The sequence below is a fragment of the Bacillus rossius genome, chromosome 13 (genome assembly GCF_032445375.1).
Source record: "Bacillus rossius redtenbacheri isolate Brsri chromosome 13, Brsri_v3, whole genome shotgun sequence".
Taxonomy (NCBI): Eukaryota; Metazoa; Arthropoda; class Insecta; order Phasmatodea; family Bacillidae; genus Bacillus; species Bacillus rossius.
The window spans coordinates 405,549-429,447 of NC_086340.1; the positions used below are offsets into that span (position 1 = coordinate 405,549).

Consider the following 23,899-nt stretch of genomic DNA (forward strand, 5'->3'; position numbering starts at 1 on the left):
AGGTCCCTCCCTAACCCGGACCCCTCCAAAATACACTTAGTTTTAGTTAGGTTAGGAAAAAAAAAAAATCCAATCCCCTCCTAGCACATGATGCATGCGACCCTCTCCTTGCATGGCTAATCCCAGCATGACCAGGCGTATAGGCTTCGGCCCGAGACGCACCTAGGTCCCTCCCTCACTTAGTTTTACATAGGTTAGAAAAAAAAATCACGCGCCGGCTTCATTATCATCTGTGTGGCGATGCGGTGATGCTGCGGGGGAAAAGAGGGATAACGTCAAAAGCGTCGACGGTTTGATTGTAAATGAGATGGCGCGTTGTGGTGATGAAAGAAGAGCCACTGACCAATTTTTTTTTTTGGTCTCCGTTTCGCAAACAAACGCTTTGTTCAAAATTCATGATTGAAGAAACAGAAATTTAGCGCATTCATTAAGTCTCAAGTTAGAATGCAAACATTCATATTCTCGCTCTGTGCTCATGATTGGACCGCAGTTATTTGGACACGCCCCTCTACGACCGTTAACCAGCGATGCCCAGCTAGAAGAGAAGTAAGCGAATCAGGCAGTGCCAATCAACAAGGACAGAAAGGTTCACGCTAATAAATCAATCAATGGGAAAGCACACATGGGTTTGGTTAGGCATACACATGGATCTGAGTTGTACCATGAGGCCAGACGAATCCGAGAACTCTCCGGGTCTGTATCCATGACGCGCGACGGACACGGTAAACACGACCTCACTCTTCCGGCTCTGGAAGCCGACTGACAAGTAACAACTTGCTCAAACTTGACTATATCAGCGAATCAGGATATCGCGCTTATTACTTCCAATAGATGCAGCGTCAGGAGTTGATAAAGTTGCTGATATAAATTTTATTCACCGTATTTTTTGATCACATAACTGATACTAAAGCTAAACATGAGCATGTAAGTTAAGTAAGAAACCTTTTGGTCAAGGATACGTCGGCTTTGCTGCTATGTCTGGTCACATCGGATGTTCAGGAAATTATTGACAAGTATCCTACAGTCCTGTTCACCCACTATGCAAGCCATATATTGAATCTTGCCATCAATGACTTGAAAGATGTCAGTGCAGTGAGAAATTCTGCTGGGAAGACAAAGGACATTGAAAATTCTTTTTAGAGAGAGTAATAATTGCGACGAAATAAAATCCAAATATACCTCTCTTTGAAGAAATATGTTGGACAGCAACCAATGGGACTCCATAGTGATATGTACACTCGGTCCTATGTACATAATCTTCTACATTGGCTGTTGTTTTGCGACTTTCGAGAGAGCTGCACATGATTGGACCCTTCTTCAGAAGCAGGTTTGCTATTGGCGCGAAAGTCGCCGCATGAACATAGGTAAGTGCGTGTAGGGAAATTAATCCTAGAACGTCTGTGCTACTGGTCTCCAGGAATGCCCAACACCACAGTCTAGATCTGCCACACAGCGCCGGTATTAATAGTGGCACAATACGAGGCGCCGTGTGGTGGTCTTGGAAAGCCTCCACCTGCCGCCTGCCAGCTGACGACTGAGCGGTATTTCCATCCCCGGGCTGTGTCGAGGCCGAGACACGAGCTGGTGGCTTCTATGTGGTGTGGCCAGAGTGGAGGGCGCCCTAGCCAGCGACTGTGTCGGTGAGTTCACCCGGGTCCTACTGCAGTCAGGCCTGCAGCTGCTATAGTCACAGGGACTGTAGCAGCACTTGGCACCAGCCTGTGTGGCGGCCCAGACAGGAGCTGGTGATGGCTAGTGCTTCCAGAGTGGGAGGCCTTTTTAAGTTATGTTGATGTAAAGATTTATGCTCATATTAATTGAGAATATTTGTTATTCAGTGAACTAACCTTAATTACACACATCAGCGGTTAACTTTATAAAAAAAATCTCTTTTTTTTTAATGACAATGTAGTGTGAAGTGTTAAAAGGAATAACTTTTAAACCCCAAAATAATAGTTAAAATATTATCTTTAATTGTCCTCTATTTTATAAGTGTTGCTAGAATATCATCAGATATATATTTTTTTAGGCTGGCAACGTGGCAGTGCTGGAGCTCGTGCGGGAGGGTTGGTGGCAGTGATAAGCGTCCTGTGGTCCGCCATGGTTGGCAACCCTTACAGATACCGCGCGGCTCTGCAGCAGTTGGATAACAGGCACGCCACGGCAGGTACTTGTGTTCACATGCCTCGGCTGGGTTTAGAGGTGGGTTGGGACAGCAATTTTCGGTACCAGTCCCAACCTGATACTGATACAGTAATGTACCTAGGTACAAGTCTCTGATACTTCTGTATCAGACGGTCCCAGGAGGCAACAAAGCTCCGCGTACGCAGACCGTGCGACCGGAAGGAGAATCTGATACATTATTTATCACGCCCGGTAATTCTCTACCTCTGATACTCTCATGACCGCCTGATACAACCAGTATTAATCAGTTCAACATTCACTGCAGTTCGTCCTGGCCGTGTATCACCATGTTGCGGGCTGTCATGCTTTGTAGTTAGTATCATTATAGTGAAATAAGGAATTGATAAGTGCACGAAAAAGACTTCATTTGTGTGGAATTTTTTCACGGAAAATAATGAGTTTGCTAATTGTAATTTGTGTAAACAAAAACTGAGTTATAAATCATCGACTAATCTGAAGAAACATTTGAAACGTAAACATTGATATAGTATGCTCACTAATGTACCTATCTGTTTTTTATTTTTTATTTTTGATAAAATCGTGCATTTTTATGGTATAAAAACACTAGTTACTAATTGTTTTCGAAAAAGAAAGTCCATATGTTGATTACATCTGTTATTAGTGTCAACTGAGAATTTATTTGCATTTTCATAGCTGTTAGGTGCACAAATATAAATATTATATCTTGTATTAATGTACTTTTTAATATTACATTTTCATTAGTTTTATTATTGAACGAGACGGTGCACGCACTGCGCACTGAGCGTACTTTGAAGTAGGAGAATAAACAAAACAACTTGTAACCAGGGCTGCCACTCTGATATTCATGAAAAACCTAGATAACCTACAAAAAAACCCAGACACATGGGTAAAAAACCCAGATGCGTCTAAAATGCTATCGTTGAAAATGTTTGCGTACTAATTCAAAAATATAAACATAACTGGTTTTAATATAAAACAATTAATTACCTTACAAGACTGAAAACGGTTAAATACAACCAATACAAGAAAATTACACTGCAGCAAAATGGCTGTATAAGTAATTCTTGGACCAGTACATATCATAAAAAAACCTACAAATATATACATGACAAAACAAACACCATCACTGCATCCTTTAAACCGGTAATTGTTTTTATAAAACTGCATCATGTACGTTAGTCTTTATTCAGATTCTGATTCTACAAGATTGGTTTGAAGGTTAATTGTTGCATTGGTTTTGTGTTCTGCAAGCCTCTTAGAAGAATGTGTCTAATTTAATATTCGACTTAGCTTCTTGAAAACTAGTTTTGTGTTTATATGTATTTTTGTGTGTGAAACACATAGACTTGTTTGCATTTATCAAACAAATATTGCAACAGATACAGTAGCTACTACCTTTATTATTGTTTTAGGTATAAAAATAATTAAAATTATAAAAAACCTAGAATTGTTGGAATTCATTATTTAAAAACCCAGAAACCCAAACACCATTGGAAAAACCCAGATCTGGGTGGAAAAACCCATGAGTGGCAGCCCTGCTTGTAACAATATCGCTTTGCGCCTCTCCTTCAAGGCTTCAACGCCTTCCCCTGCGCTTCCTCCCCTACATTCTTTCCCTTCTTTATCCCTTATTCGTCGTTCCTGCTCCCTCCCCTTTCACAAGCTCCGCCCAAGTGACCGTCATCTGCGATCGGGTACTGTATTCATTGGCCGTGGTGTTGTTCCAGCTGAATTCTGAACTGATACTAAAGTCTCTGATACTTTTCAAGTGTACTCGTTTGCCGTTCCTGATACAGGCGCGTATCAGTGCCAAAGTATCAGGTTGATACTTTTCGACCCACCTCTAGCTGGGTTCAGAACTGGAGAAATGACAGTTCCAAACGGTAACGCAGCGCGTGTGCACGAGATATAACCGCCAGGTTTTCGAACCTTCTGATTCAAAAATACGCAGCACAGTCGGGCGCGTGGGTGGGAGGTCGTGCACCCAGTTGGATAATCGTATTTCTGGAACGGACGTATGACGCAACAGCCAATAAGAGCAGAGTTGGGTATGCTATGTTGGCAGGTCTAGAGAGTTGTTTATATTTGTCAATCATATTGTGGCAAGAGATTGTCGAGGTATTATAATGCTCAGATAATTCCTTCTATAAAAATTGATACGATCACTTAGAAAAGTTACTAGCGATAAATTCATATTAAATAACAAAATAAAAGTTTGTTGGCTTTAATTGTTAACTAAAAATGTTACAACCCCCCTACATTAATTAATATGTTAAAAAAAACTGTGTTCACAAACTACTGTTCAGTTGCCACTCGATATTCGTTTGGTAGTCAATATAGCTATTTACTAATACCACCGACAGAGGTCGGATACAGAGCAAAATTTAATTGGCTAAAATTAACAGTAAGATTTCCATTGTGCAGCTATTTCGCGCAGGTCGTGTGCACATGTGTGGAATGCCTGATGTCCATTGGGCTGCTCACAATTTTTTTTAAATTGTGAATTCAGCTAGCATTGACCGGTGCGTTGGTCGTTGTCGAAACAAGGTATCATGGTGGACGCTTTTGGTGCGTTTCAAATAAGCGTTCAATGTTTTTAAATGTCTTCTGCACCAAATTATTCTTAACATGGAATGACTTAAGGGGCCCGCTTCGTCAGGGGTGTATGTGTGTCAGTGAGGCGGGATGATAAGCGCGACGCTAGCTGGTGCTTCTAGCCTGTTCTAGCGCGGTGTCTCCTCTGGACTGGCGCGCAGTCTTCTCGTCGTCACAGGACAACTGTGAGATCTGAGTGGTGACCACATGTTGCTCGCCTGGATTTGCCGGCGAGAGACCACAAGCTCAACACCCCGGCTGGTAGATTCGCAAAATTTAAACAACACAGTTTTTAAAATATTAAAATTTCCCCAGGTATTAAATCACAAAATCCCCCAAGATCAAATTTCAAGATATCCGATTTAAAGTGCCAAGGTAAAAAAAAAAGTAATCGGATTGAGTTGCAGCAAGAAGTAGTTAGTTTTAAACCAACATATTAAATAAACACATAGAACATAAATTTAATCCTCACTACCAAATACATACAGTGAGCTGATACTTTCCAAAAAAGATCGCTGAACTTCTACTAAAATTTGTACTATAAATAAATATTAGGCATGTGTGAAGGTCTCTTTTTAAATGCGAAGCGAAGTCGAATCGAAGCTTATATTGTGCGAAGGAATGTCGAAGGAAAATCGAAGTCGAAGGATTTGAAATAACATAATTATTAATACAAAAATAATTGTTACATATGTTTCATCATGATTATATATATAGACTAAATAAAATTCCATTGTACCAAATATCTTCAAAAAATGTATGTATACTACATACGTACTGTTAAATGTCTTAATCCAAGGAAAAATGAGTACTTTTCATTTATTTAAAATTTGTAAAATTCATTCATCTGGTTTTTATTAGAAATGTTAAATTCCGCTTGGCTTTGAAGCGTGTGAGCCAGCCATTTGAGGCTTGAAAATGGTCAATTCCAAGCCTTAGTGCCTCCATTCGTGCTTTTTCTTGTAGTGCTGTGCCCGAGATTGGTATGTTATTAGAGCGTGCTTGCACAATCCAATAAAAAGATTTTTTTCAAGGTCACTATCGATACATTTGCTATATCTTTACCTCTTCTGGTGCAGCTTTGCAGCATTTTCTTCAATTTTTGCTCTGTCTTTTATTATTGTGGACAGAGTTGTAGGTGCAATATTAAAGCGTTTTGCAACATCACACTTTTTCTTGCAGTTTTCAACAGCTGTAAGAATCTCTAGTTTTTTTTGCATGGCTGATACCCACACTCTTTTGGGTACTCATAACTTATACGGTTAGGCCTACCTACATATGGTGCCGTAATACACTAAATATAAAAATATAAACTAGTTATCCACGTCGTCACGTCACCATTAAACAATCTTCACGAAACGTCACAAAATGTTCACTAGCGTCGGAAACTGTGTGCCACTAGATCTGTTAAATAAATGTTGTATACGTATTACATTTGTGTACGATTGCGAAAAATGTCAATCAGAAATGATGTTTACAAACTAATTATAGGTTAGGTCATCGTAACAAAACAAACGGTAGCAAAAAACGGATTAGTAGTCGTTGGCCATCGTATAATCCACGTTTTATGTACCTAGCCAGATATGGCCGCCATCGGCCAATATCCATTGCTACAAATTCAAACGCGAAAATACGCATTTTGTAGGATAAATATTATAGTCGAATCGTTTTTTATTAATTGAAAAAGTTAAGCGTTTTTTATTTATAACTCTTGATTATTCCGCATAAATGTTATGTTGCTACACCGATCACACAAAAAAAAGGACTTTTTTTTATACGAATGAAATTTCTATCCGCATGATTACCAGCACTGCAACTGCCATTTTACTCAACGAAATAAAGAAACGTATGTAAACAATTTCCACAAGACCTGTCGTTAAACAAAGCTATAGAATTGTGAATGAAATGAGAACATGTTTAATATTTTGTGTATTAATATCGGCAAAACGATATGTATTAACGAGAAATTACCGTCCAGGACTTTGAAAAACGTATGTTATATATTTATTATGGCTATTAATTTGCATGGCGTTTCAAGGGACCGGCGGCTTTATACGTTATACTGGGTTGTACGTTAACAAGAAAGACGTACTAGAGAGAATTTGCTGTATATGTAAACGGAAAATTACCCGCCGCAAATATATTTTGGCAGTATATATATATTGATCCAAATAGTGGGCCAAACGTTTCTGGTAAAAGTCTTCGACTTTTCCACTCGAAGTTTATTTTTGTCGAAGCCAAAGTCAAAGGAAAAAAATATCTTCGATTCGACTTCGAATACTTGAAGCTTCGCACACCCCTAACAATAGTAAATGTATATTTATTAAATATACATTAAATATTGAATATAAAAATACATAAATGAAAATGAAAACCTATTTTATCATTACTATGCATGACTTCCAGTTCCGTACTACATAGCGGAAAAAATAACTGGAGCCTACCCAAGCTTCTTAGTAGCTCTATAAGAAAATTCTTAAACGTCCTAATGTTTTTATGCACTCATCATATCCAAAATACTAAATCACAAATATGAGTATTTACTAAATAAATTAGAGCTTCAATACGAAAAATGTTATACTCGAATAGTCTACAGCGCTCAAAAGTCACGCACAACTAAATTTCGTTTATGGTTGTAGAATTTGCTTTCGAAAACGATGTTAACATGTCCGGTCGCAACTAAACGTACTTTAAATGACAAGTTTATCACAGTTTTATCAACGAGCATGGTCATTGTTACGTCGAGGATTCTCCACAACTGACGACACAGATTAAAAACTGCCTGTCTAGCAGCTCGTCAAAACCTATCACTCTTGGTTTCAAAAAAGAAAAAAAGGTGGGCATCGTTTAGATGGATACCAGTTGTTTCCAAAAATTGCATTTTACTGATTTTAATTATTTCTCTTATAAATAAATACATTGGTTAACAAATAGTATTACATTACGTGAAGCTGTATGATAAAATATACGTTTCGGAAATAAACACTGATTATAAAATTGATTTTTGAAGGAGCCTTTTTTTCCCCTTCTATTCTACTAAAGAATTCCAAAAGTATTTCTTAATTTTAACAATAAATAGCCTACCTATTAAAATTAAGTATTCAGTTAAGTAATTTTATTAAATGTGTTTAATGTTCAGAAATTTTAGGTTAGGAATGTTTTCGTCGTGAACTATAATTAAAATAAGAGGGGGTTTCTGTAAAGTCGGTTTACGGACGATAATTTTACGTGATAGCACCATAAGAAAACATTGATGAAAAATTGCATACTTTTTAATTTTCAAATATTATTTACAGTTTTTGCAAATTTAATTAAAATAATTATGTTTAAATATAATCACGAACAATTAGTTAAAAAGCCCGCCTTAACCTGTTTGATATTATAGAAGATTTTTCTCGCACGGTGGTTGGCCGGGTTCTTGCACGCTCGGCTCAGGCGGAACGTCACACGTTTTCGTGCGTGCAGCCGGCGTTCATTGATTTATAAGACGTTACCACGTCAAGAATCACCGCTGATGGGCTGTGCATCGAGACATTCCCAAGACGAGGAGAAATTTTACGCAGCACAGATGCAGTTGGTCTTATAGCCTACGCTACGCAGGTACAATGTTATGTGATTGTTTTTTTCCCCCAGGCTGCCTGCTGGCGCTGCTGTTCGTGATTCCCTTCGCCGCGAGTTCCTGCAGCATGGCGGCGCTGCTGGTCTCAGCGGCCCTGTACTCTGCTGTCGTGGTGCCTGTTGCGGCGGGTCTGCTGCCGCTCAGCGCCGTGATTGGCCGGCTGAGGTGCGTCCCAGCTGCCCTTGTCGGGACACACTGAGCAAAAACGTCAAAACTTAATACACATCAGTCAAAACAGGAGGTTAGGGGTGGCAGGACGCGACCTGGTACTCCTAAAGTGTCGCGGGGTTCGATGCCAAGTTGCGGCATTCGGGCCCCGCGGCCCTCACGGGCGATGATGTTATCCCCCTTATCAGTCAGACGAAAGTCTGCTGGGGGGGGGGGGGGGTGCTTCATTAAGCACTTAATACTGAGGGGCAGACTGAGGTAGCGCACATAGTGGGCAGTGTAGCATGCTAATTGCAAGTAGGTATATACGCAATACAGGGCGACAGAGGAGAGATTGGAGAATTTCCCAAAGAGCCCAGGATTTCTTTTTTTGAACATGATTGTAATAGTCGGCACTTGCACACACCTAGTCTCTGTGTGAGGGTAAGTGTGCGCAGAATTCATATTGTGGTAGATATTATTTCTCTGATTAGGTCATGGGTAGATTTTGAAATAACTATATAATGTAAAGGTTTTATTTCAATAGTGGCACAGTTAAAATTTAAAAAAAAAAAAAATGGAGCACTGCACACTTTCATGTCCATACCAGTAAGAATTTTCACACCCATATGTTCACACAGTGGACACTACAAGCTGTCGAGTGTCACTCAGCTGTGGCTCCACTAGTTCCCAGTCCAGACGCTAGAGGGCTACGAGCCCACCAGCAGTCTCTGCTCGTACACAACTCTCTGCTGTCTCACGGGGGACCAATATGAATCGAACTATGCCATCTTGGTTTCAATAGTTTTTGACAATGATAATTTATATCTTTAATTTTAGTAGATAGTTTGATATACTGCCTCGATAATTGTAAAAATATTGTCAATAGATAGTGTGTTATGACATTCTTAACTTTGTGTAGTCTCTTCATTAAATGAAGGCAAATATTCAACGTTAAAAATGAAATATATCCTAAAACTTTTGACACCAATATGTCATCTTTCTGTTCCCATCTCACCCTCTCTCCAGTGGTTCTCGCGGTGTGTATTCTACACAAAAGAAAAGGGGGGAATTTTTCTGAACAAATCTAATGTAAAATCCTAAGTAGTTATGACTTCCACAGAAGACAGTCTCTTTATTTTGTAATTAGTTTCTCTCAGAGCCCTGATGACAAAAATTAATCTGTTAATAATTCATTCAGATTTTTTGATCACATTAGTGTTTATTTTATTTGTTTATTTCACTTTCCCTCGCCCCTCCTGGGCCTTGCTATTGGGCGGGTCGCACAGCCACTGCCGCTGTGTTGGCAGGGACCGAACACCGGGGCAACAACTCATCTTAGCACCCCTTTCTGCTTCAAACCAACACCTTTTCTGAAAACACCTCTTATCGCCACCACACACTACTTCATTCCACTATTCAAATTATTTTTTATTCAACTTAGATGGTAAATAAATAGATTAATTTTCTGTCCTTTCATTTTTTTTATACATCGCAAGTTGGGATAGCAGGCGAAAAATACAAGTTTTCAAAAATTTGACGTATAAAAAAAGTTGGTTAAAATGTAGCACATGATACCCGGGCCATAATAACGAAACGATTAACACCTTATTCATCAAAATCTGACGAATAGTTTAGGCGCTACGGAGAAACATACGCAAATACAAACATAACCATTCCTTTTGGCTTCGCCGTAGTCGGGCGAAAATAGTTCTGTTCGCCTGCCCTCCGACACTGCGACACTGCGACGCTGCGACGCTGCGACGCTGCGACGCTGCGACACTGCGACACTCGAACAGATGTCTTGTCGCAGGTCGCTGCTGCAGGCGCTGGAACGCAGCCAGGCGCTCGGCGTGCTGCGCCAGGCCTGGTTCTGCAGCTTGTGGCTGCACGAGGTGTACTCGCAGCTGGACGGCATCCACGCCACCACCAACCAGGTGCGAGCTCCACCTCACAGTGCCTTCACCTGGGGAAGCCTTCTTTTCACAGACAAGAGAGCATGATCTTCGGGGAACTTCGGGTGTGGCTCTCTCGTTTGTGAAATGAAGGCTTCCCCTTCACCTGCCGGCCTGCCAGGAGTTTGCTTGGAGTTTCAAATATACTCTTGAGGCCCGCTACATTGTATAATTTTAGAATCGCTGATAAATAATTGCAAATACATAAATTGCTATTGGGTTTTTTTTCCATCGCGGGACATATTCAACACAAGACACACACTCCCGGGGTTGATCCTAGGGCCCTCCACATCCAACTCGCCACGAATCACACAGATTTGCACTCCTATCGCTACTGATTCAGGACCCCACTCCTACATGTAGGGTATGTCGTGCGAGAAAAAACTTACATCTACTTCTTTATGGCAAATGTCAGCTTGGGAAAGAAACAAATGTTATTCGTTGAAAGTTAGACTGGCGCTCCGAATTTTCCGGTCAGTACATGAAGGTTCACTTGCAACTTGCGAACTATTTCAAACTGAAGAACCTATTATTTGCAGGTACTACCTTATTTTTTATAATCTATATTTTATGTTTTATATTTTTTTAAATCTATAACTAAGAATGTTTTATTTCAGTTAAGTCAGAATTGCAGTAGTTTCGCCATCTGTGCTTCACGTGATCTGCAGCCAAAGATGTGTGGCCTCCAGGCCACATTTATATTATTTTTTTTTTATTTTGACTTTATTGATTTTACTGATTTATTTCCATTTTAAATTACCCTTTTAATCTGTAAAAGTCAGTCGCTGTATTTTATTTTTAATTATTCAATTTGTGTGATTAGTTTCTTTTTTTTTTTTGGTTATTCATTGTTTGGTATCTTTCAAGTTTCTTAAACGTATATATATATCGATTTTGTTTCTATGGCCGGCTACTGGGAGCGGTAACTGACGTCACCAGCGCCTGAGTGCTGGCGAGAGAGTGAACCGTGCGCCACCGAGAGTGCTGGACTGAGAGTCGCCGCGGGCGGACGCCGCTAGACGGGCGTAAAACGCTTCGACTCTGCACCGGGCAGTCCATGCCGGGATCAGCATGCATGGGGCCGTGCCTTGAACGGGTGCATAACGAGCTGCCACGCTACCGAAAACTACGATAAGGTAAAGAGGCGACTCGTAGTATTTGTTTTCCGGATTAGGGACAAGAAACGAATTTTTCGTAAGAAGCATACATTTGGAAAGGGCTCTCATCTATGAAGCACCAATACATTTGGCTTGTGCTGATTAGACTTACTTGTTTGATATGCTGAAAATATAATGAGTCTACGCTCCCTAGTATGACGTTGAGTAACTTTTGAGTGCAGCCGCGATTCTGTATGACTTAACGTAAAGATTATTTGCAATTTAAACTTTGATTTTGGATTTCCTTTTGTCCACTGAACTAAAACATTTTGAGTGACGACCCCCGGCGTATAGTGTGGCAATACCCAGCGCTTTTGACTGTGCTTGTCAGTGTTTCGTGAAGGTCACGGCAATCAGCTGATCGTGTTTAACCAGGAAGACGAGAAACCGTATATTCGCGTGTGCAAACATTTAAATCCGGCCCCCAGTAGGACGCTTGAACTTTTGTAATATATATATATATATATATATATATATATATATATTATAATATATATATTATAATATATATATATATTATAATATATATGCTTTTTGTCTTATTTATTCATATGGTATCACTAGGTATTCATTTTGTAATCAGTGCTGACTTACAATGTTTATATTTCCGCAATATAAATGTTATATTAGAAGCAAGTAACTGCCATAAACGTTATATCTACAATTTTATATGAAGTTTCGAGATGAAGTTGGCTTTATTAAAACTCTGCTTAGTATTACTCTGCTTTTTCATTAATTTTTGCCAAAGACTAGCCTATAATTTTGTGTGAATATAGTACTATTTTTTGCTCGACCACTTGGGTAGATTTTCCAGAGCTTTTTATGTATTTCAGATTTTCCTTTTTTTTTATTTGTAGTTACCCAGGGTGTGTCGGGAACGAGACTCCCCCTTCCTTTTTGGTTGGAGGGCGGGTTTCAGATGGTCCAAATAATCTCATCCTTCCATACACCAAAAATTAGAGTTAGGCTAGTATTATATCGTACAGTATAAGAGGGTTTTGAAGTTTATTTATTTGTTTACCTGCTTCCATAATTATTAATTTTTAACTTACATTTGAATATATATGAAAGTTTTTTTTGTAACGAAAATCGTCTGAGTCACAGATTGTAATTAATTACGCAAGGTAATTATGAAAATGTGAAAATATTACAGTGAAAAAATTATGAGTTACATGAGTTATAAGTTCGTAGCTTATATGATTTTTTTTTTCAAACTAAATTAATTATACGAAATAAATTTTTTCCAAAATTAATTTTTTTCAAGCAAATATAAGCAAAATTTAATTTGAAAAAATAAAGATGGATGAACAGGTGGTAACAACATAGGCAAAATTTATATTTCGATAGTTGGGAGGGGGGAATTAGAACCACTTTTCCCGCTATTTGATTTCGAAATATTTATTAGTTGGATAAGAGAATTTTTTTTTTTGATTGTGAAAAGGGGGGGGGGGGGGGGGGGGGAACACCTTATCAAACCTCCTTCCTCAGCGGACACCCTGGCAACAACCATGGTCTCGAGTCCCAGGTCCATGGTGAGCCGAGTGGTGCGGGTAGCACGAGTATCGGCAAGTAGGACAGAAGTCTACGCAGTAGTATGATTTTGAGGGCTTCCAGCCCTGGTTTCATGCTGTGGATTTTTGACATTGTTTCACGTGAGGTGTGGGTGACCGCCAATTAGATTTTGGGATGTCACAACAGTAATTTGGGGTCAAGGTCATGTCCCCTTCACCCTTGAACATACCTAGTAATTGACCTTAAGGGTAAGGTCGGGTCACCCATGTCACTCATGTCATTCATGTCACTCATGTCACCCATGTCATCCATGTCACACATCAAGGTTCAATATATGCTAAAATGGACTAAAAATAAAATCTGACATCAAAATTTAATGTTTTAAAATTGAAATGCCTGCAAATAATACAATATATTTGTTCTAAGGTCAAGGTAGGTCAAGGTCGGTCAAGGTCGGTCAAGGTCAAGAGTATTTAGTACTATAATAAAATTTAAAATCATTTTATCGAGTTTTAAATAATCACATGCCTTTTGCATGATGTGGGCCCATCCCTACCAGAAATGAGATGTATGAGAACAGTATTCGACAAAATGTTAAAATAACAGAAATTCAGTAATGTAAGAAAAGATTTCTAGTTGTGTATTATTTCCATCATATTACAGCCCCTCTCACACTGAATTGGCAAAAATTGGGTTTCCAAGTAGAGTCTATAGTTCATCCGAGTTTGCACATGTCGTGCAACAAACTTGTCATGTTTTTTTTTGTATTCATTAACATTATATATATATATATATATATATGTGTGTGTGTGTGTGTGTGTATTTATGTCTTGTCTATAAACATCAATCAATCTCCTTGAGGATTAAGCATTAACACAATTTAAAAAATATAATAATAATATAAAATATACAGTTGTGTTTCCTCAAGCAAGATGCTTACTTAAATATTCTGTCCGTATTTGTTTTTGTTCACTTAAACTCTAATATTCCCTGAGATATTAGTGTTACAATTTTCATAAATTCCAAAAATTTCATTATAATTATTCTGCCTTGTTGAAATTAAACAGTACTTATACCGGACCTCCTCCTACGCACTATCCTGCAGCCTGCGGCGGTTCGCCATGCCCCTTTGCAGAGCGAACCCAACAAAGGGCACAACCAACCAGTGAACCAGTCTCTATGCCACTGAGACGACTGTCTCAGGTGCTGTTCTTCCTGCTGAGCGAGAAGCTGCTGTGTCCGGATCAGCGGCTGTCCTGCCTCTACGTGCTGCTCTGCTACACGGTGCTGGCCTACCTGTGGCGCTCCCTGCACGTGAGTCTGCTCTGCTACACTGCCAGGGGAAAACAATCTGCTAAGGCAGAGGTGCCCCCCCCCCCCCCAAACACTATGACTCACCCCCCCCCTAACCTAATGATGCGCCCACCCTACCCCCCCATTCCCCCGAAATTTTTTATGCCATTTTATCAATGATTTACTCAATTATTTTATAATATTATACTTTTTTAGTATTATATTTTATCACATTTTGCATTAATTAAAACTGATTTTCTAATAATAATTTTGGTCATATCAGGTAATATTTCCATCCTGAACCGACATATGCCAAACTGCTTTTGTTGAGGAAAGTGCGGGGTTGCCAATTTGATTTACAAGATCCCTTTTCAATTATCAAAGCACCAGAAACGTATTTTCACATTAGAAGCTATAATTATGTAAATAATATATACATTTTTCTCGTCTTTTAACCACCCCCACCACCCCCCCCCCCCTGAAATTTTAATGACGCAGTCTGCGTCGTTACCCCCCCCTTGTGGGCACCCCTGGCTAAGGTCCCCAAAGTTGTATACTTCATATTCCCCTTATGCTCGAAAAGAGATCGGAATTATCGTGGATTCATCGCTGGTTTGCATGTTGCACCAGCAATACGTCAACGGGTCCTCCTGCGTCAGCCAATCAGTGCCAGGTTGCCAGGTCTAAATAATATCGGTTTCCTTGCAAAATATAGCTGTGTCAGCAGTGTTGGATTTAATTTGCGGGGGGGGGGGGGGGGGGAGTCCTTGAACTCCCAGAAGTATGCATGGGATAATACGACTTCTGAAGTAATAAACAGGTATTATACTAGGTCCAGACTACCGATACCATACCCAGAAGTCAATCCTACGTCCGCCCCTGGCTATCAGCTTAAGTGCACGTAGAATCTCATTTCAGAAAAAAAAAATTCAAATAAAGGTGGGTGGGTGGTAGAACTACATTGCCGATGTTTGCTATCCAATTCGTTCCATTAGTTGGTGGGTTAGGATAGAATATTTTTAGGATTTCCGGTGAAAAGAAGGGTGAAGGGGGGGGGGGGGGAGGTATGTATCCTCATCCCTTTCACCACACCAAGCCCATATATAATGAAGTATTTTAAAAAATGTTCTATGATCAATCATCCACGATAAGCATATGTACATGAGCTCCAATTCTACTTTGCTACCCAATGAATCAGTTAAACAATCTGGTAAGAAAGTTTAACATACTTGTATTGAATGGTTAAATTTGACTATAACAATTACATTCCCACTTCTATCCTGAAGATATGATTTTTTTTTTTTTTTTTTTTTTTTTGCAAAATATCAGTGCAGACAGCATGTAACTGTGCGAGAGGCCACGTGACCTACGGCTGCTGCTGTAGCCCACATGTCAGTGTGTTAGTGTTGATAGTAATATAAGTTTTTTTAAATATACATGTTCAAATATTTTTTTTTTTTCAAAAAAGCCGTCTCTGTAAAAAAAATTCTTTAACCACCACCGGATCAAGTTGATCACGAGGTTATTCGAGACGGGCATATTTGTACAGGACTATTTACAACAAATATTAAGTACATCAAATTTAAGGTAAACTAACATAGTTTTCCTTATAAATGTTCACTATGTGCACGTTTAGTTATATGGCACACGTCCAACCTAAAATCCAACTAGGGAAGCAATAGCCTCTTCAATTCTGTGTCTCAACTCTAGCTAATCATTAGGTGGGTAGCATCGGAACGTAGACACGATCTTTTATAAAAAAACCCAAATAAAAAACCGCATGGCGTTATGTCAGGTGAACGTGGAGGCCAGCGAAACGGAGCTCTGTCGTCTCGATTTTAACGACCAACTTGGACAATTAACCACTCTCGCACACAGAGATTAAAATGGGGGGCGGCTCCATCCTGAAATCACAGATTCACTCTTGGCAAATTGCAGAACACAAAACGATTTGCAAGGGCGCCCATACCTATGGGCAGGGTGGGTCCGTGGCTCCCCCTAGCTATCAGGCGAAGAAAACAATTAGGTGTTCTTGAGCATTTTGGGCAAATTTTGAGTCCTTTAAGGCCATTTTTTTGTCATTTGTGATGGTTTGCCCCTCTCCCCCTACAAATTCTGCTCCCCCCCCCCCCCCCCCCCCCTTAACAACTTTCATATGGGCGCACGTGACGCTTTGTGCTAGTCGTAATTTTGTGTAGGTGGCTCTGCAATCAAGAAGACAACAGAGCTGTTCTCGTGCATGCGCTTATGTAAAACTGTTTGAGTTACTCTCATTGGCGTAGGTGTGTTCATAAAGTTGGGGGGGACAAATAATGATTTTGATGTCATGTAAACCGATTCCCCTCTTACTAAGACGGGTCCGGGGGTCCACCACCGGAAAATTTTGATTTTAAAAGTGCAAAATAGCGCTTTTTACGCAGTTTTTGTATCTAACCATTGGCTACATCGATGTTAAAATTATTATTGTTTCCTTAAGATAAAATTTGAGAGTGAAGAAATTACAAATAAAATTGGGCAGAATAATATTATAAAATAAAAATATCACGGTCTAGAAAGTTAGGGGGGGACAGTCCCCTCCACCCAAAAAGTTCAGGGGGACACATCCCCCCTGGTTCCTACGCCCCAGGTTACTCTCTAATTGTGAGTTTGAACCTACACTCTACAACGCTTACAGTTGATACTATTAAAACTCATACCCGGGACATTATTTTACGGACATGCTGTGCAACTAACACAATGCGGCAGTGATAGCACTGGAGCGGGTGTTCACGACCACGCGTGCCTGTGACAGACGCGCCAGTGGTCGCAGCTGCTGCACGAGACCTCCGCGGCAGACTTCATCAAGCTGACGACGGCCTTCGTGGTGGTGCGTCTGGGCAGGGGCGTCGCCATGAGCCTGGTGCTGCTCACCTTCAGCCTGCACTTCAACCACCTGGAGCCTGGCGGCGCATACGTGCTGTTCACGGCCACCTACTTCCTGCTCACCCAGTACCGAGGTATCAGACCCCTTCAAGTCTCTTACCATAGGCTAGCTAGGGATGTGCACCCACTCATACCTGCTGCTCTACTTCCTGCTCATCCAGTAGCTAGGTACCAGACCCCCACAAGTCCCTTGCTAGAGGTCCTCACCAGAGACTAGCGAGGGATGTACACCCACTCATACCTGCTGCTCTACTTCCTGCTCATCCAGTAGCTAGGTACCAGACCCCCACAAGTCCCTTGCTAGAGGTCCTCACCAGAGACTAGCGAGGGATGTACACCCACTCATACCTGCTGCTCTACTTCCTGCTCATCCAGTAGCTAGGTACCAGACCCCCACAAGTCCCTTGCTAGAGGTCCTCACCAGAGACTAGCGAGGGATGTACACCCACTCATACCTGCTGCTCTACTTCCTGCTCATCCAGTAGCTAGGTACCAGACCCCCACAAGTCCCTTGCTAGAGGTCCTCACCAGAGACTAGCGAGGGATGTACACCCACTCATACCTGCTGCTCTATTTGCCAATGTCAACCGTTTTGAATATGTGTCACTTCGAATGCCTCTACAGAAATTTTGAGATTTTAATTGTCTTACAAGCCCTAGTTTCATTACTTAGTGTTTGATGTTTGTTGTATCTGTTTGAGCGTTAACCTTTTGAAAAAAAATCCTACATCACCCATTTTATAGTTCTGTTGACAATTCGAGCCATGGACATATATCTATATTACTCTATGGGTCAATAATACAGTTTGTCAGTAAAAAAAATCATATATTTCCTATGGCTTTTTCTACAATGACACTGAGTCATATCCGGATTTAAAGATATTTACGTATCGTTATTCGTCCGTTACTCCCAAAAGGCATGGAAACGTAACAAACGTTTACAAACAATGAAATGAAATTTCAAGATTACAAAAAAACATAATTTGAAAAATAGTTTTAGATCTGAGAGTAAAACATTCGGAATTTACATACTTAAAAAAACCACAAAATTATATAACACTAGATATTATTGTAGGTGAAACAAACTTTATCATATTAAAAAAAGTAAGCAAGGCTACGACAGTTGGAATATACCTAGTTTCTACTGGTCACACAGAATAACGTAAACAGATGAACTCGGCTAATCCGTAGGGGTCTGGGTGTGCATCCGTGCCATTTTAGATGGATACTCCTTCCCACGAGATCCGTCATTGTAGAACGAACCTATCAAGCATAATATATAGATTTTTCAAATAATTTAAAAAAAATTAAAAAAAAAAAAAAAAAAAAAGTTTGTAATGTTGCCAGGAATATAAATTTTCCATGCTGTGAAATATTTCTTCGTTTCTGACAGTGTGCTTGGCTGGATCTTTGAATATATATACTGTATAGAAGTCGCAAGTGGATAGGATTTACTCTACGTTTTTCAGAAGCGTATAATGAGCAGCTTGGGAACTTCACCGCTGCAGTGCGCTGCCGTAACGACCTGTATCGTCTTAGTTGTTATTTACGCGTTAGAGCGCAGCACTGTCGCCCGCTGTCATTTCCCGCAAACACCCCCCCCCCCCCCCCCCCCCCCATCTATCATTCACAGCAGCTCAAGGTCGTTCAATGGGAGGGGGAAGGGGTATTTGAAGAGTTCGACACTTGTCCACTAGGGACCACCACAAGTCGATGCCCTAGAGATGGTGGCGATTGCGGCGGTGAATTAACCAACTACCTCAAAACCGTATTAGAAATTTTAACCTGGGCTGGCGACTTCTATACAGTATATATAAATATTCAAAGGTTGGATGAGTGTTCGTGTGAAACACAGAACTGTTATAATGGTAGACGTCAGGTGTTTCCGAAGTCTGAGGACCAGGGCCGTCGCTGACGGACGCTGTGTCGGCCAGGCGAGGCTGGAGAGGAGACCGCGGCGGTGTCGTGCGCGCGGTACCTCGACCTGCCCGTGCTGGAGGGCCTGGAGGAGTACTGGGTGCCACTCCTCGTGCGGGCGACCGCGGTCCTCATGTCCGCTCTCGTCGCGTGTGTAGCAGCACTCGACGCCAGCCTGTTGCCGCTGGCGCTTCTCGTCGGGTGAGTGTTGCACGTCTTCGCTCGGCACAGCACGTAAGAACAGCCTCTACCCCCCCCACAGGGGCGCAACAACTAAATTTCCAAGGGTGAGGGGGGGGCAATATACCTTTTTATAAAGAATCATCGATCCTCCTATTGAAGCAGGGGTCCTCCCCCGGGAAAAATGTGTATTTCAAGGTGGAAAATGGTGCTATTTAAGCAGTTTTATTATCTAAGAATTGATTACACAGCACATTCTTTGCCCCCGTTTGCCCCCACTTCAAGGTTTCAGAAGGGGGTGGGGGGGAAAAATACCCTTGTCCCCCCCTGTTGTTGCGCCCCTGCCCCCCGCCACGTGGACCCCTGACCTCTGGAGAACGCGGGGGTCGCGCCCGCAGGTACTCCAACGTGTACGTAGCGGGTCTCCGCGCCGCCGAGCGCCTCTGGGAGCCCCTGGAGTCGCAACTCGCGGTCGTGTCGGCGTTCCCGCTGGCGTCCCGCTCCGAGCTGCGGCGGCGCGGGGACTCCACCTGCGCCGTCTGCCTGGACGAGATGCGGCCCCCGGGCGCCCGCGTCACGCCCTGCGACCACGTGTTCCACGGCGCGTGTCTGCGCCGGTGCGCGCTGCAGTTCGGCCAGTGCCCGCTGTGCAAGGCGCCCCTGTGACAACCTCAACAAGTGTCTGTATATCAGCTGTGGACTTGGATAGGTAACACTAACTGTGAATTTAAGTGCTCTAAGTACACAGACAATATTATTATTTTAAAAAATTAAATTTTTTTTTTAAAAGTCAGTATTATTAAACAGTATGACCTAAATGTGTTCCCTAGGTCCAAAATGCAAAACACTCAGTGAATATTTTACAATAAAGCCAAAAGAAGGTAACTTATTTTTACAAAAAAAGAAATAAAAAAAACTATTTTCATTGGTGCATACATAAAGCCCCTTCTGCCAACCCCAACCACTATACATGTATTGTCAACATAACCCAACATTTCCTTCATGTTTACTACATCGATAAGTTAAAATAAAATGAGTGAAGCTTAAGATTGAAACAGGCATTACTTGTACTTCTAGGGCAATGAAAGGGAATTATTCAATACTTATATTAGGAATACTTACATTAAATTAATTATGATAGAACATTTAAAAATTTCTTAAGTTGTTACAGGGTTGGTTTAAATGTTTTGGTTGAGCGTTTTGCATGTATTTTACAAAATATTATTATTGAAAGTGTTGCTTTATCATTAATTAATGTCAATGACATTACAGTACAGGTCACACATACTCCCTTGGTATTATTATTAATTTAAAAAATTTGTTTGACAAATATTTAAGGTAGTTTTCTTACAAATTCAAATTTGTCAGTGCAACCTTTCTTTAATTCAACTGCCGGTTCATCTGCTTCAGTACAAATCTTTTACATCTGCCTACTTGATATTGGATTATCTTATAAATTTTAACATTTGCATGCAAGTATGGATGTTATAAAAGGTTAAATTTAAAAACAAAATTGTACTAATGAAAAGAGTTGTATATTGATTGTAAAGTTTCAACTGTACATAAGCAATGCATAGCAATACCATATTTTAAACATATATTTTTTTTTTCAATAGGTTATTATTCACAATTATTGCAAAGGTATCAGTAGATTAATTTTTTTTTTTCAAAGTTACCACGTAATGATCAATAATTAATCTTGAGAAGTCACTATAATAAATCCATAAAAAATGTATATTTGTAACCTGACTGTCAACTATCTAAAAAACCACTATGCGGCTTACTTTATTATTTTAAAAACTATTACTACTAGAATTTTGTAGTCAATATGCAAAAATTAACACTTAAATACAATTGATTACCAGCATCAATTAACAATACACAATTACTAAAATTCTTTGAGGTAAATACGATGATTGTCAAGCTACATTAAGAACATTTTAAAACATAACTTACTAGCATTATAGTTTACAGTAAGCGACACCTAAAAAATATCACACTACTTAGGTACCATTTGAAAGATTTAAACTGTCATGTGATTTAATTACTAATACAGTAATCCTTATATTAAATTCAATGGTGGATAAAGAAAAAACTTTTGGGGTGGGGAGGAGGAAATATGAAAGAAAAATTTGAACATGGTATTTAAAAAAAGTTACATAACTATTGAAACTAAACACACGGACATATGGGCCTTCAGTAGTAGCCAGCTCTCACAGAGCAACAGACTGCCTTCACTGATAATTGGCATATTTTTTAAAAGCTTCGGGAAAGAGGGGATATAACCCCACCCTCTCCCCCTCCCCCTGTATCCACCACTGATAAAATACTGAAGTGACACTTTAATAAAAGCTATATTTCTAGCACTATGCATTAACAGTAGCATTAAAACCTATCAAAAACATTTCTTTCTTTAATTTTTACAGAGCCAAACAGTTATAATCGGCTTTAAATATCAATTTTACTCACGTAGAATAAATATACTTCTATAATGAATTTGTAAAATGCTACATAATTACTTCAGCATATACAATAGAATTCCAATCATTTGCTAATGCCAAATATCTGTATCAATGTCAGTAAATTAAAATGGGAAATACCTTTATTTTCAACTCCAAAAGACAGTGCAACAGACGTGCTAACTCTCAGCACGAGTAACTGCTCACTGTACTTCAGAACGTACATGTTCAGACAGTTATCTCCACTCAATACATTCCATGTACATACATAGGACCATTAATGTACATGTACTTTCTGAATTAGCAACCTTTTAAGACTTTTTTTCTGCATTGAAGACAGTTCCAGTGATACACTCAATACTATATTTAAAAAAAAAAAATAGCAAGTTCCCAGAGAGATTTTACTCGTGAACCAATCGTCAAGAACTACGCATATGCAGTTCACACAGATCTCCAATTAGTTCAGATGACTGAATTTTTACTGTATTTAACATACTACATTGAAAGAGCACAAAAGTATAACCAAGAATTTTTTACAAAAACCTTTTAAACATTTGACAAAACAATTCTACAAAGCCATATTAAATTTCTGTAGCCAATCAAACAAATCTTTGTACTACTAGTACACACTTCATACATGATTGAAAAAAATTGTATAACATCAAAATTTTTTTACCATTTGTGTAACAACATAGGTACACCTGTTGACTTTATGTAGCTTGTCACACCCTATTTTTTCCCTTCGAGATCTGAATTAATCTATAAATATACCTACGATTCCTAGATTTCAATGATTGGTAGAGACAAGAAAGAGGATTTTGGTGTTATTTTTTATTTTATTAAAGCTGTTTTGTATTACTTAATCCACCAAAATTGAGGTCAAATTTATATGGTGCATTTTTACAGTAAAATCATTTTTAATACATTGGTCTTAAATTGATTCAATAATAGATGCACAATAAAACAAATTAAATGAATTTCTCCAATCCATGCACTTTGGTACAACTTTTTGTCTGGAAATAATGACATTCCTTAACCTTCAAACATTAAAATAGTACTTTTTATGATTTTAATTAAGTTTTGGTTCAATGATACTTAAAACCATTATATAACTTGCATTTCAGTGCTAGGTATATGGTGTAACAACTTACATTCCAGTGTTACGCTGTGTTCTGACATGCTTTACGGAGTTATTTCAGTTCTATCGCAATTCACAGTAAAATCCTGTCCCTAACGATTGAATGTTTGTAAATATTGGTCACCGACTACTCCCTCCATCCTTCCATTTTCAGTCCACAGCACAACGCGGACATAACATCCCCGTAACAAAGTTCACTGATATGCACACTTGTCACCGGGCCAAGATACTGTCCAGTGTCGACCAAGTCACAGCTGGTACAAACACTTAACAGATACTTCATGCTTCATTAAAACCTTTAAAAACCATAACAAAAAATTAAATGTCAAATGTTTTCTTTAAAAATGTCCAAAAAAATATAATCTCTATCATAATAAGTACAAATACAAAAGTGTTTTACTACCGTATTTGGTCTTTATGACACGTATAAAGAGTCATCTTGGTAATTTAGTGAGCTACATCAATTTGGAAACAACATAAATTGTATTGTTTGTGCTCTTGAAATCATTACTATATTGATAAAAGCCACAAATTTGTATTACTTCAAGAACTAATTTGTGCATCTTACTGTATTTACCCGAATATAATGCTAAGATTTCTACCAAAACTATGGGAACTAAAAGTAGGAGTCACATGATTATAATCGAAAAAATTGTATCTCGCTACTGGGAACAGCTTAGTTGAAAAACTACAGACTCTGCCTGTGAACTGCATCACTCATGCCACTCTAGCCCGGGGCTTGCTGGACCTCAGCACAGGCCGACAGATGAGAGATGCAGGATGGAGGAGGGTGGTTTCTGCTTCTCACTGGCTGCTAGGCTGCTAGGCTTCTAGGCTGCT

At 39.7% G+C, this 23,899-nt stretch overlaps 1 protein-coding gene across 5 annotated transcripts; it reads left to right on the forward strand.

Annotated features, from left to right (window-relative positions):
* Positions 1–1,578: 1,578 nt before the first annotated feature.
* On the forward strand, positions 1,579–20,255 carry LOC134538060 (uncharacterized). Of its 5 annotated transcripts, XM_063379040.1 has the most exons (8): positions 1,579–1,640; positions 2,030–2,167; positions 8,395–8,545; positions 10,341–10,464; positions 14,355–14,465; positions 17,236–17,440; positions 19,300–19,483; positions 19,861–20,255. In XM_063379040.1, exons 2-8 carry the CDS (start codon positions 2,101–2,103, stop codon positions 20,126–20,128), a joined length of 1,110 nt encoding a protein of 369 aa, XP_063235110.1. In that variant the 5' UTR covers positions 1,579–1,640; positions 2,030–2,100; the 3' UTR covers positions 20,129–20,255. The 5 variants fall into 5 exon arrangements, with proteins under 5 accessions (XP_063235110.1, XP_063235111.1, XP_063235114.1 ...); XM_063379041.1 differs by lacking the exons at positions 1,579–1,640; positions 2,030–2,167 and adding an exon at positions 4,064–4,214; XM_063379044.1 differs by lacking the exons at positions 1,579–1,640; positions 2,030–2,167 and adding an exon at positions 4,928–5,022.
* The last annotated feature ends 3,644 nt before the right edge of the window (positions 20,256–23,899 follow it).